Consider the following 17,552-nt stretch of genomic DNA (forward strand, 5'->3'; position numbering starts at 1 on the left):
CTTAAGGAGCGCGGCGGGCGCGGAGAGCCCTGCCTGCCCGGCCCGCCCTGCACGCCGGAGGCAGAGGTAAGTGCGGGCGCCGGGGCCGGGAGCGGGCGGGGGGCGGCCGGGGCCCGGCAGAGTCGCGGCGCTGCCCGGCTGCTCGGCTCGCAGCCCCACCGGGCCGGCGTGGGCACCCGTCCGGTGCAGGACCCAGCGACCCGCCGTAACCGACATCACCGTTCTGCTGGCTAGGAGCTAAGGAATAAGCTAATGAACTTTTTAATTAGTAGTATTATTATTGTATGCACTATTCATGATGGGTGGTGGACTAGGGGGTTAAACTCGAGGAGAAGAGGAGGAAATAAAAAGGGGAAGAAAAAAAAAAGGAAAAAAAAGAAGCGGGAGCCAGCAGGTGTAGATAGCACACACCATGAACCTGGGTTTATGTACAGGACCTAAAGACGGGAGCGTGAGGGGGTGGCTGCGTGGAAGCATTCACTGCAGCACAGGTAGGACATCAATGTAAACTGACACATCTTAAGCATCCTCTCAGCCATCTAAAAAAATCCTGAACTTTGCAGAAGACTAACAGCAAAATGCCTCTTGAGTTTGACCAGACCATAAGGACTAGTGCTCTTGGCTACTGGCCCTGACCAGTGCCACTCACAGCACACCTTAAATGGCACCCACCCTCATACCAGCGCCCTGCCATCTCCCTGCCGGGGCAGCCCCTTTGCTCACACATCTGACAAACCCAGAACCCTTGTCCTTGTCTTACCCAGTTCTGTAAGTTAGAAAGTTTCCAAAGAGGCCGGGAGGGGGGGCAGAGAAAGCAAAGTGACCAGCAGTTCAATTGTTATCCAGTGTAAACCAGGTGGCAAAACCATCCTTCAAAGGCAATTTTAGTATTACTCCTTTGAACGATCTGTTGGTGGTGGGTTTTTTGGGTGGTTTTGTTTTGTTTGGTGAGCTACACTAAAAGCCACCTCCAAACCTCTTACACATTAGAAATGTGTACAGAAATGTCATATTAGAAATACTAGAAGCATGTTAGAAAACACTCAGTTCTAGAAGCATATACTATAAAAGAAATTCTGTCCCCAAAATATTATCATTCTCAGGATTTCTCTCACTACAGCTGGGACTTTCCAAGTTTCACAATTTTAACATAACAGACAATTGTTACAGTGACCTGCAATAAGGATCTGTACTTTTACATATAAATCTCAGTACAGGAAAGACATGGACTTGTTGGAGCGGGTCCAGGAGAGGCACAAATATGATCAGAGGGATGAACACCTCTTCTGTGAAGGCAGGCTGCAGGAGTTGGGGTTGTTCAGCCTAGAGAAGAGCAGGCTCCAGGGAGACTTTGTCACAGTCTTTCAATCCTTAAAGGGGGCTCATAAGAAAGATGGGGACAGATTTTTTAGTAGGGCCTGTTGTGATAGGACAAGGAATAATGGTTTTACACTAAAAGGGCAGATTCAGACTAGATAAAAGGAAGAATTTTTTTTTTGTAATGAGGGTTGTGAAACACCGGAACAGGTGGCAGATGCCCCATCCCTGGAAACATTCAAGGTCGAGTTGGATGGAGTTCTGAGCAACCTGATCTAGTGGAAGATGTCCCTGCTCATTGCAGGGGGGATGGGGATTGGACAAGATGGCCTTTAAAGGTCACTTCCAACCTAAACTATTCTGATTCTGTATGCATGTGTACATGTTGTACAACACAGCTGCTATGATGTGGCTGTACTCTTTTTCAAACTGTTCTGCATTTTAGCAGGTAAAACATTCCTGTTGAATGGATGATTTTGCAACCTGCTATTAATTCATTAGAACACATTTTCAACAAATAGTTTTCCATCTGCTGTCTACAGATCCCTGTGAGTCTGCGAACTAATTTAAAGGGCTCATAAAATTTTGAGGAAAGCAAGACTGCCTAAAGGCTTAAATTCTCTGTAAAAAGGAATGGATTTTTACTGAAAAAGGTTAGAGATCTGTAAATCAGGAAAGGCCAAAAACTTTCAGTATGAACAAGTTCCAGATAAGAGAGTTCATCATATGGATTTGAGGATGATTAACATATTTTAACACACGCTTCTGCTACAGAGTAATGCAACTTCACTAGTATTTCTATTCCTACATGCAAAAAAGCATATACAGATGTTTAAAGAGCAGAGAAACAGTTAAAAACATCTGAAGTGCCTTCTATGTAAAATAAGGTACCAGGGCTTTGTTCTTGCATCTAAGTGAGAAGTTTTTCAGCTTCTTTTCTAACATTTCAGTGACACAATGGACCTTCGGAACAGAGGAAGAATCCACTGCAACATGAGACTCATCTGCTCTTTGCTAATCATGGGAGCATTCTGCACGTCACCTTTCCTCTGCCATAGCCAAATTGATCCACTAGCTCTTGGGCGAGCAGATCCCCAGTGTTGGGAATCCTCCTCGGCTGTCTTACTGGAGATGAGGAAGCCTCGCATTTCTGACTCTGTCAGTGGCTTTTGGGACTTCATGATCTTCCTGAAATCATCAGAGAACTTGAAACATGGAGCTTTGTTCTGGGACCTCGCTCAGCTCTTCTGGGATATCTATGTGGACTGCGTGCTCTCCAGAACCCATGGCCTAGGGAGAAGGCAGCTAGCAGAAGCTGAACAGAAGATCACTACTCTACGTTCTCAGTTCACAGGGAGAAACCAAGGTTACTACTCCTTTAATACGTCTCATGGGCAATAACCAGAGTCTAGTAGAAAAGAGATACAGGCTTACTGTATAATATGGCAATAGTACAGAAACAGAGGACAGTGCTGCAGAACTGCCCCCAACTCCCCCCAATCCCATACTGAGCTACGTTTATGTTCAAAGTGATTTCAGTAAAAATTTAACCTCCAGATAAAAGCTGTCATTAGAGTTCCAAGTTAAGTTTCAGTTTGGTGGGGGAGGAGGGGCAGCAGAAAGCAAAACACGGGAGAGGATTCAAACAAAGAGGGCAGCTCAGCAACTGAACATACGAATATATTCTTCCACACCAGCATTTTTACCACTACTGTACCATGGACAGGCTGGTTCTGAATTCCTCATTCTGAGAGGTGCCTCACCCCAGGAATGTGTTGCACTGGTGCCGCTGAGGAGAGTGGCAGTCCTTCAGCAGAAGAGTAAGGATATGTTTATTTGCCATCTAGTAGTTAGCCACTAGATATTTCCTATTTCTATACTGGTAAGTTTTGCCCAACACACAATGGAAACAAACCGAGGACTCAGATGCAAGCAGGCTTTCAGACACAGCTACAGCTTCAGGAGGAAGACCAGTACCTATGACACTAAATGCTGTAATTCCTAATCTTCAGGTTCCCAGCCCCAGAGCAGAATCCCCAGGCTTAATGTGTCTCCACATGCAGTAAGGTGTGAGCTGGCAAATAGCAGCAGGATCTGCAAAAAGTAGCATCACTTAGCCTCCCCATTCCCAGCAGGAAGATAGAGCATAGTTTTCCCCCAAACCTCCGTCTCTTCTAAGGCATCAGTTCTGATCCCGCTACCGACAGACGCATCCTCCCCTTGAGAATGTCTGCTTTCAGAAAGGGGCAGGTGCTATAATATGATGGAGGGGTAGAAGCGCTGCTGCCATCACCATCAGGCCCACAGGGAGAAGGCAGAACTGCCTTTCCACTTGAATGGAGTCAGACACTTATCTCCACTTCCTTGATCAGTGTCTTAGTTACTAAGAGTTCAGGGGAACATCCAGGGAATAGTAAAGAACCTCTCTGGACAGTTACTCATGAGTAACCAGAGTGTCTCTATAAAAGGGACTTGAACTCAGGATTCTTCCACCCCAGGCACACTACACCACTGGAAAGTACAGCTCTTGCTCACAAATTTTAGAGTTTTGTGTATTGAAAGATAGGATTTGAAAGGAAGGATCGAGAGGTCCTTACCCCCACGGTTACCTACAAAGAGTGTCCTAGCCATTAAGCTAGGAGGTGGAGGATGCGTTAGAATCAATCCCCTCACACTGAAGAACACACACAGGGACAGTTTCTAAACTCCAAACCAAACAACCACTGTCTGCATTTTAAAAGCAAGGAGTGGATCCTCTTCTGCTCTGCAAAGAATCTGAGCTACCACGCAGCTTTGAAGATGTGTGTCAAGAAATGCTGATGGCAGGCAGCACGGAATCCCCTGCTGGTTCCCAAGTGGCCTCAGACATCAAAAATGCAACAGTTGCTCAGTCCTGACCAGACTGATGCACTCTTGGGTGCAAACAGAACGCAGCTTTAGACACGAGGTAGTAGTACTATCAAAAATTGGCGTTCCCAGCAGGCTAAAACTCCAGATGATTTTTTGTTTTCAGATCACAGCTTTGAATATCACCATCTAAGTTCCCCCTTAGCCTGTTTACATCTGTCTCTTCATGTCTGTATCACACTGTGGTTTTCCTAAACAATGAGATTTTGTTCCATTCAAGATTAAGAGGTAACAGTCTCATATGTTTTGAAGAATCAAAGTATGAGGTTTGTGATTAATACCGACTTTAGTTTACTCCTATACAGAGAGATTTTAAGCACTGTAAGTATTCACACTTTAAGATAAACAAGGATTCCTCCCCTTCTCTATTTTACGTCTGTGCTTTGTGAATTGTAATCAGTTAATCTGGTTTCCTCTGCACAATTGATTAACATCAGTCAGTAGCAGGCAGCTTATAGCAGGTACAGCCTGAATTTTATTTTTTGGAGGAGCTATCTAACCTCTTATCCAAGTCTCCCAGTTTCTTAACAAAGCCGACTCTTTTAATCTTTGTGACCCTACTGCCTTGTTTCACCAGTGAAAGCAGAAATCAATTGTTAATAATCGCAGGTAGAAATCGCATCCTAGCAAACAATGAGGAATAGAATTACTGCTTCTTATGCGTAGAGGTTTACAAGCCTGTTTTCTTAGCCCAAAGAGCAGCACTAGTGGCATTTGAATGACCTCGTATACTCTACTGCACATCTACATGGCTGACTATGAACAGCTTTCAGTAGGCTTGTTCTAGAAATCAAACAAAAAAGCAAGATTTTTTGCTTTATACTGTTACTTTTTCAGCTATCGATACCATCTTTATTGATCCATATTGAAGTTCTTAATCTTATTCCTCTTTAAATATTCACCATTTTAAAATGGTTGGTTTGTTGTTGTTTTTTCTTTCTTTGATGGCAAACAGGATCATAAATCAGGAGCAATCTGTAAGCTGCATTCACTGTAGTTCCTTAAACATATCATTGAATTGGAAAAGCAAGACAGAGATCTGGACTTGGCAGAGAAATGCTGATGTTAAGGTGGTGTTATTCTAGCATCAGGTTTCAGAACTGAAGGATAAAACCCCATGAGGTCATTGTCAAAATTGAGTATCAGGAACAGAGTTTTTCTAAGAAAAAAAACCACCACCAGAAAAGCCCTCCAAGCCAAAAAACCTAGTGAAGTCCTTGGTAAAAGCTTCTCAGCAGTACTGAACAGAAATACTTAATCACATCTAAGATACATTTCCCACAGTTGCCCATACTTTGACCTTCTGGGAAACAAGTCTGTCCAAATATATACCAAGACAGCGGTAGAAGTAGCCCAGGTTCCAACACCGTTTTCTGAACTGCTCTAGTCCTACCAGGTTCCTGATTGTAGTTACCAACAGATCTGAAGATAACTCTTCAAACTCTACAGGACCCATGAAAGACATGACAAAATCGGAACACCTGTATATGAGTTACCTCACAAACTGCCTCCAGCCAGCTAACGTTCTACTTAACCCAGCAGCATTTTAACTTCCCTAGATACCCTGCAGAGGAGCATTAGTCAGCTTTAAACTGAGACAAGTTGGGAAGAGTCCTTTACAGTTACACAGCCAAGGTATCTTTAGCAACACATCCCTTTCCTCTAACAAAACCAAAGCACTATGAAAAAGCAGGTTTCATAAAAACATTTCCAATGGAGTCAGACATGTTATAAGTCTTTATATTGTCACTTTAACAACTTTTAATGAGCCAAAATAAGACTTAAAACCACAAAGAAAACATAGCTTTTGTACTTACAGCAAATATTCCTGAAGAACAACTGTACAAGATGACCCTCCTCAAGAAGCCACGTAGCACATCCTCAGTATAAAACTTTGAAGAATACAAACATAAACCCCTCTCTACTACTTTTATGCTTGTTCTCTCCTCACCCAGCAGTCTCTCTACTACCTCACCACCCAAAGTGGCCCCAGCTGTGTGCACCTCCCTCACAGGTGCAGGCAATTGGGCTCAGATCAGCCCTTGCACCTGGCCCAAGGCACACCCAACTTATTGTCCTGACTCTGCTGGGCTGCAGGGTGCTAGGGAGGGTACTGGGGTAAAAGCTGCTGTATTATGTATTTGAGGTCTGGTAAATAAATAGATACTATGTTAACCAGTTACTTTTTCAGAAGACAAATGTGTCTGAAAGAAATAAGCCAACCTGCTGGCTTTTGGAGATCATTGCAAAGAAATTGCCCCATAGTTCCTCAAGGAAATAACAAATGTGCTACTAAACAGTGTGAGAGATCACATCCACTGTGCAGGTAGGTTGATAACAAGCCAGTAAGTAAGACTATGAGCAGACTTCAGTGCTCTGACTGACTGAAGGAAAAGGTCTATGCTGAGGAAAAGATTACAAAAGTAATTTGTCACTGAAAGGCAACTTGCGAATGTAGAGATATGGCTGCCACCAAACAAAAGGTTTGGGGTCAATGCTGATAAAATGGGGACCAGCAGCAGATAAAGACAGAGGAGTATTCGGCTGTTCTTTGCTGTTTAGAAATGAATTACTTATATACATTTTCATGTTACTTTTCAGGGATATTTTCTCACGTTCAGAGGTCACCAGTTCTGAAGAAGAAAAACTCATTTGAAGATTTAATAAGTATCCACATGCATAAGAGTAGATCGACATTACTTGGAAGAATCATTGGAGAGCTAGGGAAAAAGAGGATATAAACATTTAGTTCAAGATCTTTGTAGATATTTTTTAACTTCTCTTTAATTTTTGCATTTTAATCTATTGATGTCAATTTACATGGTGGAAGAAGACCTATAATCAGAGATACAGTGCTCATAGTTAACTTGGACTTGTGGGGTTTTTTAATTACCTAGGAATTCAGTCTCCTTATTAAACTGCATGATTTATAAGCCATTGCCTTCTTCAATCTGCGTGTACCTCAGGCTGTTTTGTAATGCATGTGACTATTCAAACTATTGTCTTTCAGGTGCCAAAGCAGGAAATAACTGACCCTTCAATAAGACATAGACAAGCAAAGAGAGAAGTTGCCAAAAATCTCCACTGGCTCCAAGACAGGATTAGAGTCAAGATGGTGATTGATGTCATATTGTATGCATAGCTGTATACTCATACAAAGCAACCACTGCTGAAAAAGGTCATCCTACCGAAGAACAGCAGTACATGTTTTTATATTAAAAATACATTCAAAAAGTGTTTTTTGTTTTCCAGAAAACATATAAATTTTAACAGGTTTTACCAGCTCCTGTTTGCTTTCTCATTATATTTTTACAGTATTTTTCCTAAATTTTAGTCATTAAAAATGCCACTTAATGTTACACATTTTCACTTAAACTGTTTAATCAAAAGAATTCTCACACATAACTTGAATTTGCTTCTTCTTTAGTTTATAAGTTCTTTGTAGATAAACCAGTTTCCTCTAACTGTTTTTTATAGCTGTAATAGACAATTTGATGTTAAACTAATGCAATATAACTTTCAGCAGGTAACATCTGATGCCTTGATGAAATGAAATATTTCTATTGCCTGCCTGGCTGAATGCAACTACAAAATTCAGCTTTCCAGGGCAACTACATTTGGTTGTGCATTCTATGTTTCTTTCCTTGAACATGTGATAATATTTGGTTGCTTTTTTTTTTTCTTTTCCAAATGCCTAAAGAAAACCTCAGTTGCTGGGTGTTCATCAACTTGCAGAAATAGGTTCAAGTAGCAAAATGTGTAAATGAAATCTTAAAATGGTTACTAGGTCTGAACAAAATAAAGCTTAAACATAGTCCCATTGGGTGAAAACCTGATCTTATGAAAGCAAACAAAAACCTGTAAGACAGCTACCAGCTTCAATGGCAATGAATTTGTGCTTGAAGTTAAGCATGCAACAAACTGTTTAAATGTTCAAGAGAAGAGGGAACACTAAAGCAGGATAAGCACAGGAACATGGTTTACTCGGCAACACCTCCCCAGCTGCCTCTGCCTGCAGCTGCAGCCTGTGAGAGCACTCTGCTACCGCGTGGGAGGGACGCAAGAGCACTGTCACAACAGACCTGCTTGCTTCTGTACTACCGTTGTTAATTATCTAGATTATATTAATATAGAATTATTATATATTAACATCTATATATCTTTGCCCCATTGTGCACAACTTTGCATCAACATAAGGGACACAGTCTTCATCCACAGTACTTCAGCCATTAAGACTGGCAACTGACAGAAGTGTTAACAGCTGGATGCCTCAGCCAAGTAGGATTGGTGTTGAAGTAGACCAGATGTTACCTGTTCTCATATGCTCTCAAGCTCTAGAAAATGTAAAACCAGACAGATTATCTGGACCAATACAGTTTATCTCAGATGCTTTTTCCACAGGGACCTTTGGGAAGAGGCTAGTGCTTCTAGTTTAGATATGTCCCACCTGTAACAATGGGATCCCCTAAGAAAGGACTGCTGGCAGCTTTCTTCTTCCCTTCAGATAGCAACAGAAATGTTGAAATACCACTACGGGCTAAGTTGATGTTTAACTTAAATTCACAATACATCTCCGCTGCAGCAAGCTTCTTAATTAACAGGCTGTAGCGTCATTTGGCCTTTGAGGAAATGAGCAGGAAAGGATTAGCATGTGCAGAAATGACTGAGAAAACTGAGATAGGCATAGGTCACACTGTGGAGAACATTTGTAAACTGCTGATGTAAAAGAGACCGTCTGCGTTATTAATTGTGCTGAAATAAAAAAGGAGATACAACCTGCAAGTAAACCTGCAAGTGACAAATTTCCTAAAGGAACTCCTACCTCAGGCAATTTCTTCTCTTTGAGAGGTCTCTGCTACCTACAGCAAATAATCTACCTGTTTACAAATTTTGTGCAGTTTATATGTTTACTTACATGCATATATGCACTTGCATATGTGTGTACAGTCTTGATAAGTATTTTTAATACTCTGGAAGTTTTAGATATGTTCTATCAAATACGAAGTACTAGTAACAGAGAAAACAATTACTTTTCTCAGATTTTAGATGCTGCAGGCAAAATTACATTCTTAATAACCATTCCATACTAAACATTACATTCTTCTTAATCATTCTATACTAATATATAAGTTAATCAATAATGGAAAGGCTCTTCTAAAGCCTTTAAATGTTCAAAGCATCTTTAAATATGAATTTAGTAGTTCAGAAAAATATGATTATGTAAATATCAAGCATCGAGAAGTCTGACTAAAGTCTCTTTTAGTCTAAGAAACAACGATGTGATAGTAAATACATCACTGAAAACAGCTGACTCAAGCCAACTCTCATAAAAAACCAATGTTTCTGAAACACAAGGACCTACGAATTACACAGCAGTAAGAAGAGAGGGCCGTTGTGAAAGCCAGTGTAACAGTATTGAAGACATGCTGATTTTTATCAGCTGGGCCAACATCTACTGCACAGCAGCTGGAAACCACCAATACAAAAGGAACATGGTTCTCTAACACAATTTACGGTTCCTGGTGAAGTCAGTAAATGCAGAAATCTGTTATGCTGGCTTATTTATTACAGTGCAACACCTGAGACACTTTAAAGAGTCTGACATAGCATCAATTACCTTCAATAGTTCAGTGAAGCTGTAATGAGAATGGTCTTTTCCATCATTTACAAGCTGGTGAAGTTACTTGGTTGATGAGGTCAGAAAAGGAACTGCAAACACTTTCAGCTGTAGAGAAGAACTCCTGCTGCAAAACAGACTGTTGAGCTGAAAAGCAGAACAGATTTAAAGTCTTTTAGAGCATTTGAATGCTGCCAGAGTCCTAAAAAACTCTTTATAAATCTCTAAATTAAGGTAACTCTGTAGAAACAGCAGCTTTTTCTGTCATTCTCCTTATTGCATGCTCATTATCAAAAGTCAGGCATCCTGTGTGTTGAACAAAACTCTGCTGTGTAAGACCATTGATTACAAAGGGATTTTGTACTCATGGAAGCCTGCCTGGGACTAGAGTCATAGTTACAATGTCACAGAAGTGGCAGCAGTAAAGACCTTCAGTGCCCTCACCAGAATAGGTTTGCTCCTTAATTGACCGCTGAGACTGATTTCCTCTTACGTGCTTTGACTCATCCCATTTCAAATTACCCAATATTAGGGGCTATATTCCACCTTACAGGAATATGTTCTACCTTAAAGTGTAGAGCTGTACTTCTACAATGGCAAAGGCAAGTTCCAAGTTTCCTCTGAGGATAAAATGATTATGAACAAACTGGATGAAGGGGAGATGACAGTCTAGATAACTGGGAGAACTTATATATACCTGGTTGGGCTTGGAGAGACAATGCATTCTTCAGTTTCATCACTAGCTGCTGCAGTTGCACTTCCTCACTGACTTCATTCTCATCAGGTGATACCTGCACTGCAGTGGGGGTAAGAACTTTATTCCTCATGATGCCACTGAGGGAATTTTCTGTCGATTCAGGCAGGTATGTTTGATTCTCTTTTGCTTTTTTATACTGTCCCATATAAAATCTGTCATTCTGCAGGGACACTGACTCCAGTGGGTCTTCTGAGAACATAAAGTCCACTGCAGTGGGAACCACAGGCATCTGTACAAGCTGCATTCTATCAGCAGAGCTGGGAGGATTCAAAGATTTCCAGTCCACACGTGTTCTGGAAGTAGATCTTATTTGAGCAGGATTTAATCCACCTTGCATTCTCCTTTCCAGCAGGATATGTGGATTTCTTGGCATCATATTCTGACACTGTGCAAAAGGATGCTCTGATGACTGTAACATTGTCTGCAATAGACAAAAAACAGAAACTATGTTGTGAAAATAACTGATATTTTGGTTTTCTGGTAGTAGTAGTAAAATAGGTAGAAAAATAATTTGGGGTCAGAATAATATTTTTTTTTAATTTCCAGTGAACTAAACCAATTCTTTTCACAAATATTTTTCTGCAATAAAACAGAACTTTGTGTTTGAGTTTGGCCAGTTTTCCACAGCTCCAATCTGAAGACATTATATGCTTTAATGCCATTGAATAATAATGTTCTGAGAGTAAATTTGCAGGAAAATTTTCTAAAACCAATGAAACTAAGGGGGGGAAAAAAGTATATACTAAACACATATCAAACACCTCACACCTGTTAACATTTGAAATTCCAAAACAAGGTTGGCTGTCAGTGTCACAATTGTACTTGGAATTTTCTAGACAGAACTATGATGGCAAATACCATCCATTGCATGAACACAGAATCTGATGTAACTGGTATGCACTGAGCTGACTGCGCATGCGCTGGACACTTAACTGTCTGCATGTATGCAACCAGTCCTGTGCTGTGGACAGGCCTGTGACAGGACTGGATTGGATGACATGCCAGGTCATACTGGACTCCATGTGCAAGTGATTTTAAAGTGACCAACTGTGCATTGCAGATGTGTCTGGCTTTTCTCTTATGTCTGACCACACCTGAAAAAGACTTTAAAAACAGCTTTGCAGAAAATACTACAAAAATGCTTTAGGTTGTAATAGGCATGCATTCGTATGAGCGAATAAGGGCTTTTTCAGAACCTCAGAGATACTTCAATACAACTGAAAAGAAATGAAATATTTTCTGTAAGAGGTCTGTCTTACATCCCAGTACAAGACAGCGATTAGGAATAACAAAAGAGTGTTTTATTATTCAATGCCAACAAGGATTGTTCTCTAAAGAAAAGACTGCAATGAAGTATCTAACAGCTCTGTTGGAAATAATTTTCTCACTCTTATTGGAATACCTGCTCATTATTTTCATTGCAGTAGCATCTGAACATCCCAGACATGAATATCTGTGCTAGATGCTAAATATATACAGAATGACAAGAAAATCACTGCTGCAAAGAGCCTATCTGCCTTCTCTGAAGACAAGAACCTAAGACAACTGAGCAGACAAGCAGAAGGTGCAGAAAATAGCATTAAGACTGCTGGTCTACAGGAAAAGGAATAGTGAGTGTTCAGTAATTGCCTATAGCTGTGAAGAATCTTGGTATATTTATCACTATATTTTTACTTCTTGTTTCATCTGCTGCAGCTTCATTTGCAGGTTTTCATGACTTGCTCTCAGGCTTTGGAGCTTTGCCTCTATTTTGCAGCTTTTTTCTTCCTGGCGGTTGTGAAGAAGTTGCATTTTGTCCTTCCACTTGTTGAACTGCTTCTTCATGTACCTGCCAGGGACACGGGAGGGTGGGAATTTTGCTAGATCACACATATACAAATATATGCAGTTATGGAAAAGAGCAAACATTATAGCAAAACCTTTCTCCTCTTCATCAGTTCAGGAAATGTTTGTCAGCTCTCACTGGTGTTGGAGGCCCGTATTTCAGGAACTGGGCTGTATCCGTTGAGCTAATAAGAACAAGAATGTTCTAGATGAGGAAAGATATGAGCTGAGTGGAACTGTGGCCAGGGCTGAGCCTTGCATCTAGGGTTTTTACCTTTCACACAAAGGTGGCTGCAACAGGAAAGACATTATAGCAGTCCCTCTGTCTAGACACAAACTACTTACGGCAATTCCTTGACCTGCAAAAGATTCCACCACTTCCCCCTGGGCAACAAAGGACTAAAAGGAGCCTCTGCCCCTTTTATTGAGTTCCTTCTTGCTCCCGGTATTCTGTGCAGCTTGTTTGATGATACCAGTAGTTTCTGCACAGGCCACTTGTTCTTGAAAAGATACTGTGGTTTTTGCAATGAGAAGTACCACCCTCCCCCACACACCAGAAAAGATCTAGAAATTACCTATTCAGGGCACAGTATGACAAAAATACCACCCATATCTCTGTTCTAGAGTTGGGACTTTTCTAAAAAGTCAGGGTAGAAATACAGTTTTGTCTTCCCCTTGGCTGAGGTGGAGACAGACTGAAAAGTTTGTTAACGCTACAGTAATAAACCAACTGCTTCATATCACACAGCTGAAATAGCAAACTCCCTTGCTTAGTTACATCCAGAATTTAATCTGATTCACTTTATTTTGGGTATGCATTGGCTCACAGACAAGAGCCCCATCAGTTTCACTGGAATTATGCAAGATTTGTCCAAGTGGGACAGCAAGTCAGATATTTTAAAATTAAAAATAATATTACAGTGGTCCCTTATAACAGCATTTAAGGGGTCTTTACAGTAAAATGCTGACTACCTTCAAGTAACTCGGAGCCCAGTTCTGTGAATAGGCACAAAAATGCTGGATGTTGATCTACAAATAAGAACAAAGAGTTTCCCATGAGTAGTGTGATTCATTCACCCAGTTATATGATAAGCTCTGGGTCAGAGGGTGATGCAGTATTTCAGGAGCAGGCTTGCCAGATACCCTCTCAACTATGGCTGATCTAAACGAAAGCTGAAGATCTTTGCCATATCTCTCTGTTTTCCCATTTGAGAACAGAGAGTGAGGTAAGGATGCAGACTTACAATGAAACTGCAGTTGTTTTGCTCTAATCTTGGTGTGCCCTTATGTGAATTCGGAGCAGCAATTATACATTGACTTATTAGAATGAAACAAAACAGGAACAGAGGGAACCGAACATACTGAAGGAAATAAAAGGAGTAGATTCAGGATCAAATTCTACACTTTGCTGTAATTCCATTGGTTTCAGTGGTCACAGAGATGATTATATCTACAGCCCATTCATATATACCTACAAAGATGAAGGAGGGGAAAGCAAAAGTGAAAGAAAAAGGTAAGCATTGTTGCCCATACACCAGTATCCACCTGCCCAACAAGCAAGCAAACCACCCAAGAAACCTGTAGTTTAGGAATTAATACTTTTATCATGTCAAAGGTCTGAATATCAGAAGGGACTTCTGCAATAATCTAAGTCATGGAATTTTTACCAATAGTTATTGTATTAAGCCTCGTAATCTCTATGTGACTTAGCATATTTTTTTGAAATATATCCTACTTTGATTTAAAAACTATATGTGAATTATGAATTTGTTTTGTTTAAGCCTTATTCACAGAAAAAAATTAAAAACTGTGCTACTCTGATATTTTTATGCAATACATTTTTTCCCTTAAAAATTTCCTTTAGAAATGTAAACTAACAATTACAGAAATGCTGATGAAAAAAAATCAAAATGTTGTGCTTTGCCAGAAATTATTTTTCCTGTGATGTCCATTTACAACTTTGTTGCTGAGTTTTTAATCATTCATCCCCATTTGATAGGATATGTTTTTTAAAATCTCTAAATCTCTAAAGTATGGAAAGATAATTTCTCTTCTAACTCTCCAGCTGAGCAGCATTACCCACCAGTCTTCAGCCATTTTACTACCTGCATTTACCTACCTGCTCTCACTGTGAATGCTTTTGATGGATTCATGCATTTTTAAAACATCTGCTTCAAAAGAGGCTATGGCCTATAATAAAAAAGAGAAAAGTATCTGTTCATAACTTTATCAGCAATAACATTTCATTTTCTAAGCAAATTTTGCTGTAAGAGGGCATGGCAAATTTGGGATTTGGTCTGTTTTACAGAGTTACTAGTTAACTTTTTTAATGTAACTGCAGTCAACTGATCTATTAAAATATTCCTGATGGCTGCTAGAATGGACTGGAAAATTTACTCTACAGCACAAATTCTTTGTCCTATGACAAATTCTAAGTGTATGAGAATTATTTTGTTTTAAATTAGAACAAAAACCTTATTCCCTGGAATTCCTGCAAAATTGAATATTCTGATTTGGGAACAGTCTCTCCCAAGTCACACAACTGCTTTGGGACAAGGAGATGGAGGGAGAGACTGGATATAGAAGAAAGAAGAGAAACTCCTGGTCTTTGTATGAAAGCAGCAGTCTCTGGGCCACACAGGGGACAGTAGCCCAGAAGTCAGGCAGATAAACACTTCCCAGGTACTTGCTTTAGAGGCATGGTATAAACTGGGCTGGAATAAGGGCTGCCAGGAAAGTACGAGATTGAGAGCTGGATCCCCAGGACCTCCAAGCTCATGGATTCTACTAAAAGCGATCACTGGACTTACACTCTGCACCCTTTTAATCAACATTGAAATAATCTGCACTATAAGATGTTGGAAATCAGTACAAAACTGCTCAAAAATAATTCTCAGCCCAGAGAGAAAAAGAACAAGAGAGCAATGCGTGTGACAGAATCCTACTACAGGGATGCAAGTCCCATCTCGCTGTCTTCTAAAATGACAAATGCCAGCCATCAAAATTATCTGCTTAAGCAATGGTTGTTCACAACTTCTGCAGATATGTGCTGGCTGGCACTGATACCTTGAGCTGGGCATCAGAGTCCTAAAAGATAGGTCTTCCAAAGGGCAGCACAGAAGTAGCAGCCAAAGAAGTGACCTGACACGCACAGCCTAGTTCTCAGTTACTGCACCCTTGGCTTCTGAGAAGAACAAGATGAGTGGATGACACAAACTGGTTTGAACACAACCCAGTGTTCCCTGTATTCCAAGTATGTGCAGATCTACCAACCTCTCAAATAAATATAGAAATAAAAAACTGCTATGCAGTTATTTTTATCTACACTGTCCTACCCACTCCTCTAGCATTGTTTCTATACAAGGGAACCTGGAAATGCTTTAGTGGAGAGCCTTTATGTATGAGCTATTTTAGTTGAAAAGGACACTACTCCGTGTTTATCCTTGAGAAGGGCCCATTCTGTCCTCTTGCTATTGCCATGGTGACAAAAATGGCCTGAGTCTAATAAGAAATACGGCATCCTTCCTTGACATTTGCTTGCAGTAGGAGGACATGATGGCATCTTTTACTGTCAGAATAGAGAGGACTCCAGGGACTCCAGACTTAGCTAGTCTTTAATGTGCTACTCTAAGACAACTTTAGGGGAAAAAAGTAACAGAGCAAATATTTGTACAGAGGCTTCTGAAGGTTATGGAAGTCCAGGAGTTAGTCACTAATCTTGGGAGAGTATTGAACTCAAGCTTCACTAAGTTTTCAGATTCCACATTTTTTCCGTAAGTGAGAAATTAACAGGAAGGTGAAGCTGCCCATTAAATTTCTTTTTCAGTGGTAATTAGAAGGCAAGTAGATAGTTAACTTGGTAGGTCTTCTTCACAGCTTTAGCACTATTACAGCTTCATGTTTTGCTCACCTGGGCTTTTGTCTTGCTTTGCTCTGGTGTCTTGCTGTTATTCTCACCCCTCTGCATTACAATCCTGTTTTCAGATATGAACTTGGGTGACTCCAGGACAGGTCTGTCCACTGGGAAAGAAAGGTTTTCAGGGCCAGGTAGTGGTGAAGCACTGAGTTCTGCAGGGAGACTGTATACCAACAGAGAAATAATGAGTAGAGAAAGGATCAAGCCTTACATGGCTTTTGTACCAGAAAGATCAAAGTAAAACTAATGCACTGTAAGTAGACAGAGAGCTGTGCTATTGACTAAGCAAGAAGTATGGTTTGGCTATGCCTGCTGGCATATTTTGGCTGAAGGCATGAGATTCCTGAAAACAAATTCCACTCTTTCAACAGAATTTCAACAACAGGTTCTTCTTTCCACCTATTTAGTATTAGTACAATTTGCTGCTTTTCTTTTTTTGCTTCCTTTAGCCAAGAGCTAAATATATTCAGAAATTCAACTACAAAAAGATAGCAAAGGGCCAGATACCCTGCTGTTCAGTCCATTCTATGCTAGGAAAAGCCCAGATACCTACCAGTCCCATTGTGACACCTGTACAGCATCCCCACATTCTTCTTTCTCTCATTGCTACCCAAGAATTAGGTAAGCAAAATCCCACAGAATTACAGACAAATCTTGACTGCTCACAGAAGGATTAAAGACGTTCAAATGGAAGAAATATTTTTTGTTGCTGAATAGAAGTGGAGAAATACTAGCAATGGAAAATGTTTTGCATTTGACAACATTCTAAAAAACAAACACTACAATGATATTCTCCATGAAAATCACTGTAACTATCATCCATTGGTCTTAACTGTATATAAAAAATAGGTATCCAATAGCAATGTACTTACCTAGCAGTGTAGTACAATCAAGATTTATAAACAGATTTTTCTCCTCCTTCTTCCTTTCAAGGAAGAAATTGATTCTTTTAGGGAGAAATGACCATTTTTTCCCTATTTCAGTCCCACTGAAGCCTCATTTGGAGAACACATGTAAGGTGTGACTTGCTAGGTCTTTACACAACTAGGAAGGAATCTCACCCTTTGTATTTTTGTAGTGCTTCTCTTGTATAATCATTCCTTCAGTTTCTACACCTAAATATCAACCAAAATCTCAGAGCAAGGAAAGAGAAGCTATAGGGAACAATCATGACATGACCTGCAATGCTCACTATTAATCACTGTGATCAGTGG

General features: G+C 40.4%; 2 protein-coding genes across 3 annotated transcripts in view; one reads left to right on the forward strand and one right to left on the reverse strand.

The window, feature by feature from the left end:
- Nucleotides 1-7,313, forward strand: FAM237A (family with sequence similarity 237 member A). Its single transcript, XM_040603739.1, has 3 exons — nt 1-66; nt 2,268-2,683; nt 6,826-7,313. The coding sequence occupies exons 2-3, from the start codon at nt 2,275-2,277 to the stop codon at nt 6,963-6,965; spliced, it is 549 nt and encodes a 182-aa protein (XP_040459673.1). The 5' UTR covers nt 1-66; nt 2,268-2,274; the 3' UTR covers nt 6,966-7,313.
- Nucleotides 6,837-17,552, reverse strand: part of DYTN (dystrotelin) — a 23,811-nt gene continuing 13,095 nt past the window's right edge. For both annotated transcript variants that reach the window (XM_040603736.1, XM_040603737.1), the window contains 6 exons: nt 16,333-16,501; nt 14,542-14,612; nt 12,273-12,426; nt 10,539-11,019; nt 9,842-9,988; nt 6,837-6,944 (listed from right to left, as the gene is read on the reverse strand). In XM_040603736.1, coding sequence (XP_040459670.1) covers nt 9,885-9,988; nt 10,539-11,019; nt 12,273-12,426; nt 14,542-14,612; nt 16,333-16,501 — 979 coding nt within the window. In that variant the 3' untranslated portion in view covers nt 6,837-6,944; nt 9,842-9,884. The remainder of the gene's footprint in view (nt 6,945-9,841; nt 9,989-10,538; nt 11,020-12,272; nt 12,427-14,541; nt 14,613-16,332; nt 16,502-17,552) is intronic.

Source organism: Falco naumanni, chromosome 8 (genome assembly GCF_017639655.2).
Source record: "Falco naumanni isolate bFalNau1 chromosome 8, bFalNau1.pat, whole genome shotgun sequence".
Taxonomy (NCBI): Eukaryota; Metazoa; Chordata; class Aves; order Falconiformes; family Falconidae; genus Falco; species Falco naumanni.

What these genes read in the sequence shown, in the direction of transcription:
- FAM237A (XM_040603739.1), top strand. Translation starts at nt 2,275, where the DNA reads ATGGACCTTCGGAACAGAGGAAGAATCCACTGCAACATGAGACTCATC. An exon ending in GTTCACAGGGAGAAACCAAG is followed by an intron (nt 2,684 to 6,825) that starts GTTACTACTCCT and finishes GTTACTTTTCAG; the next exon opens with GGATATTTTCTCACGTTCAG.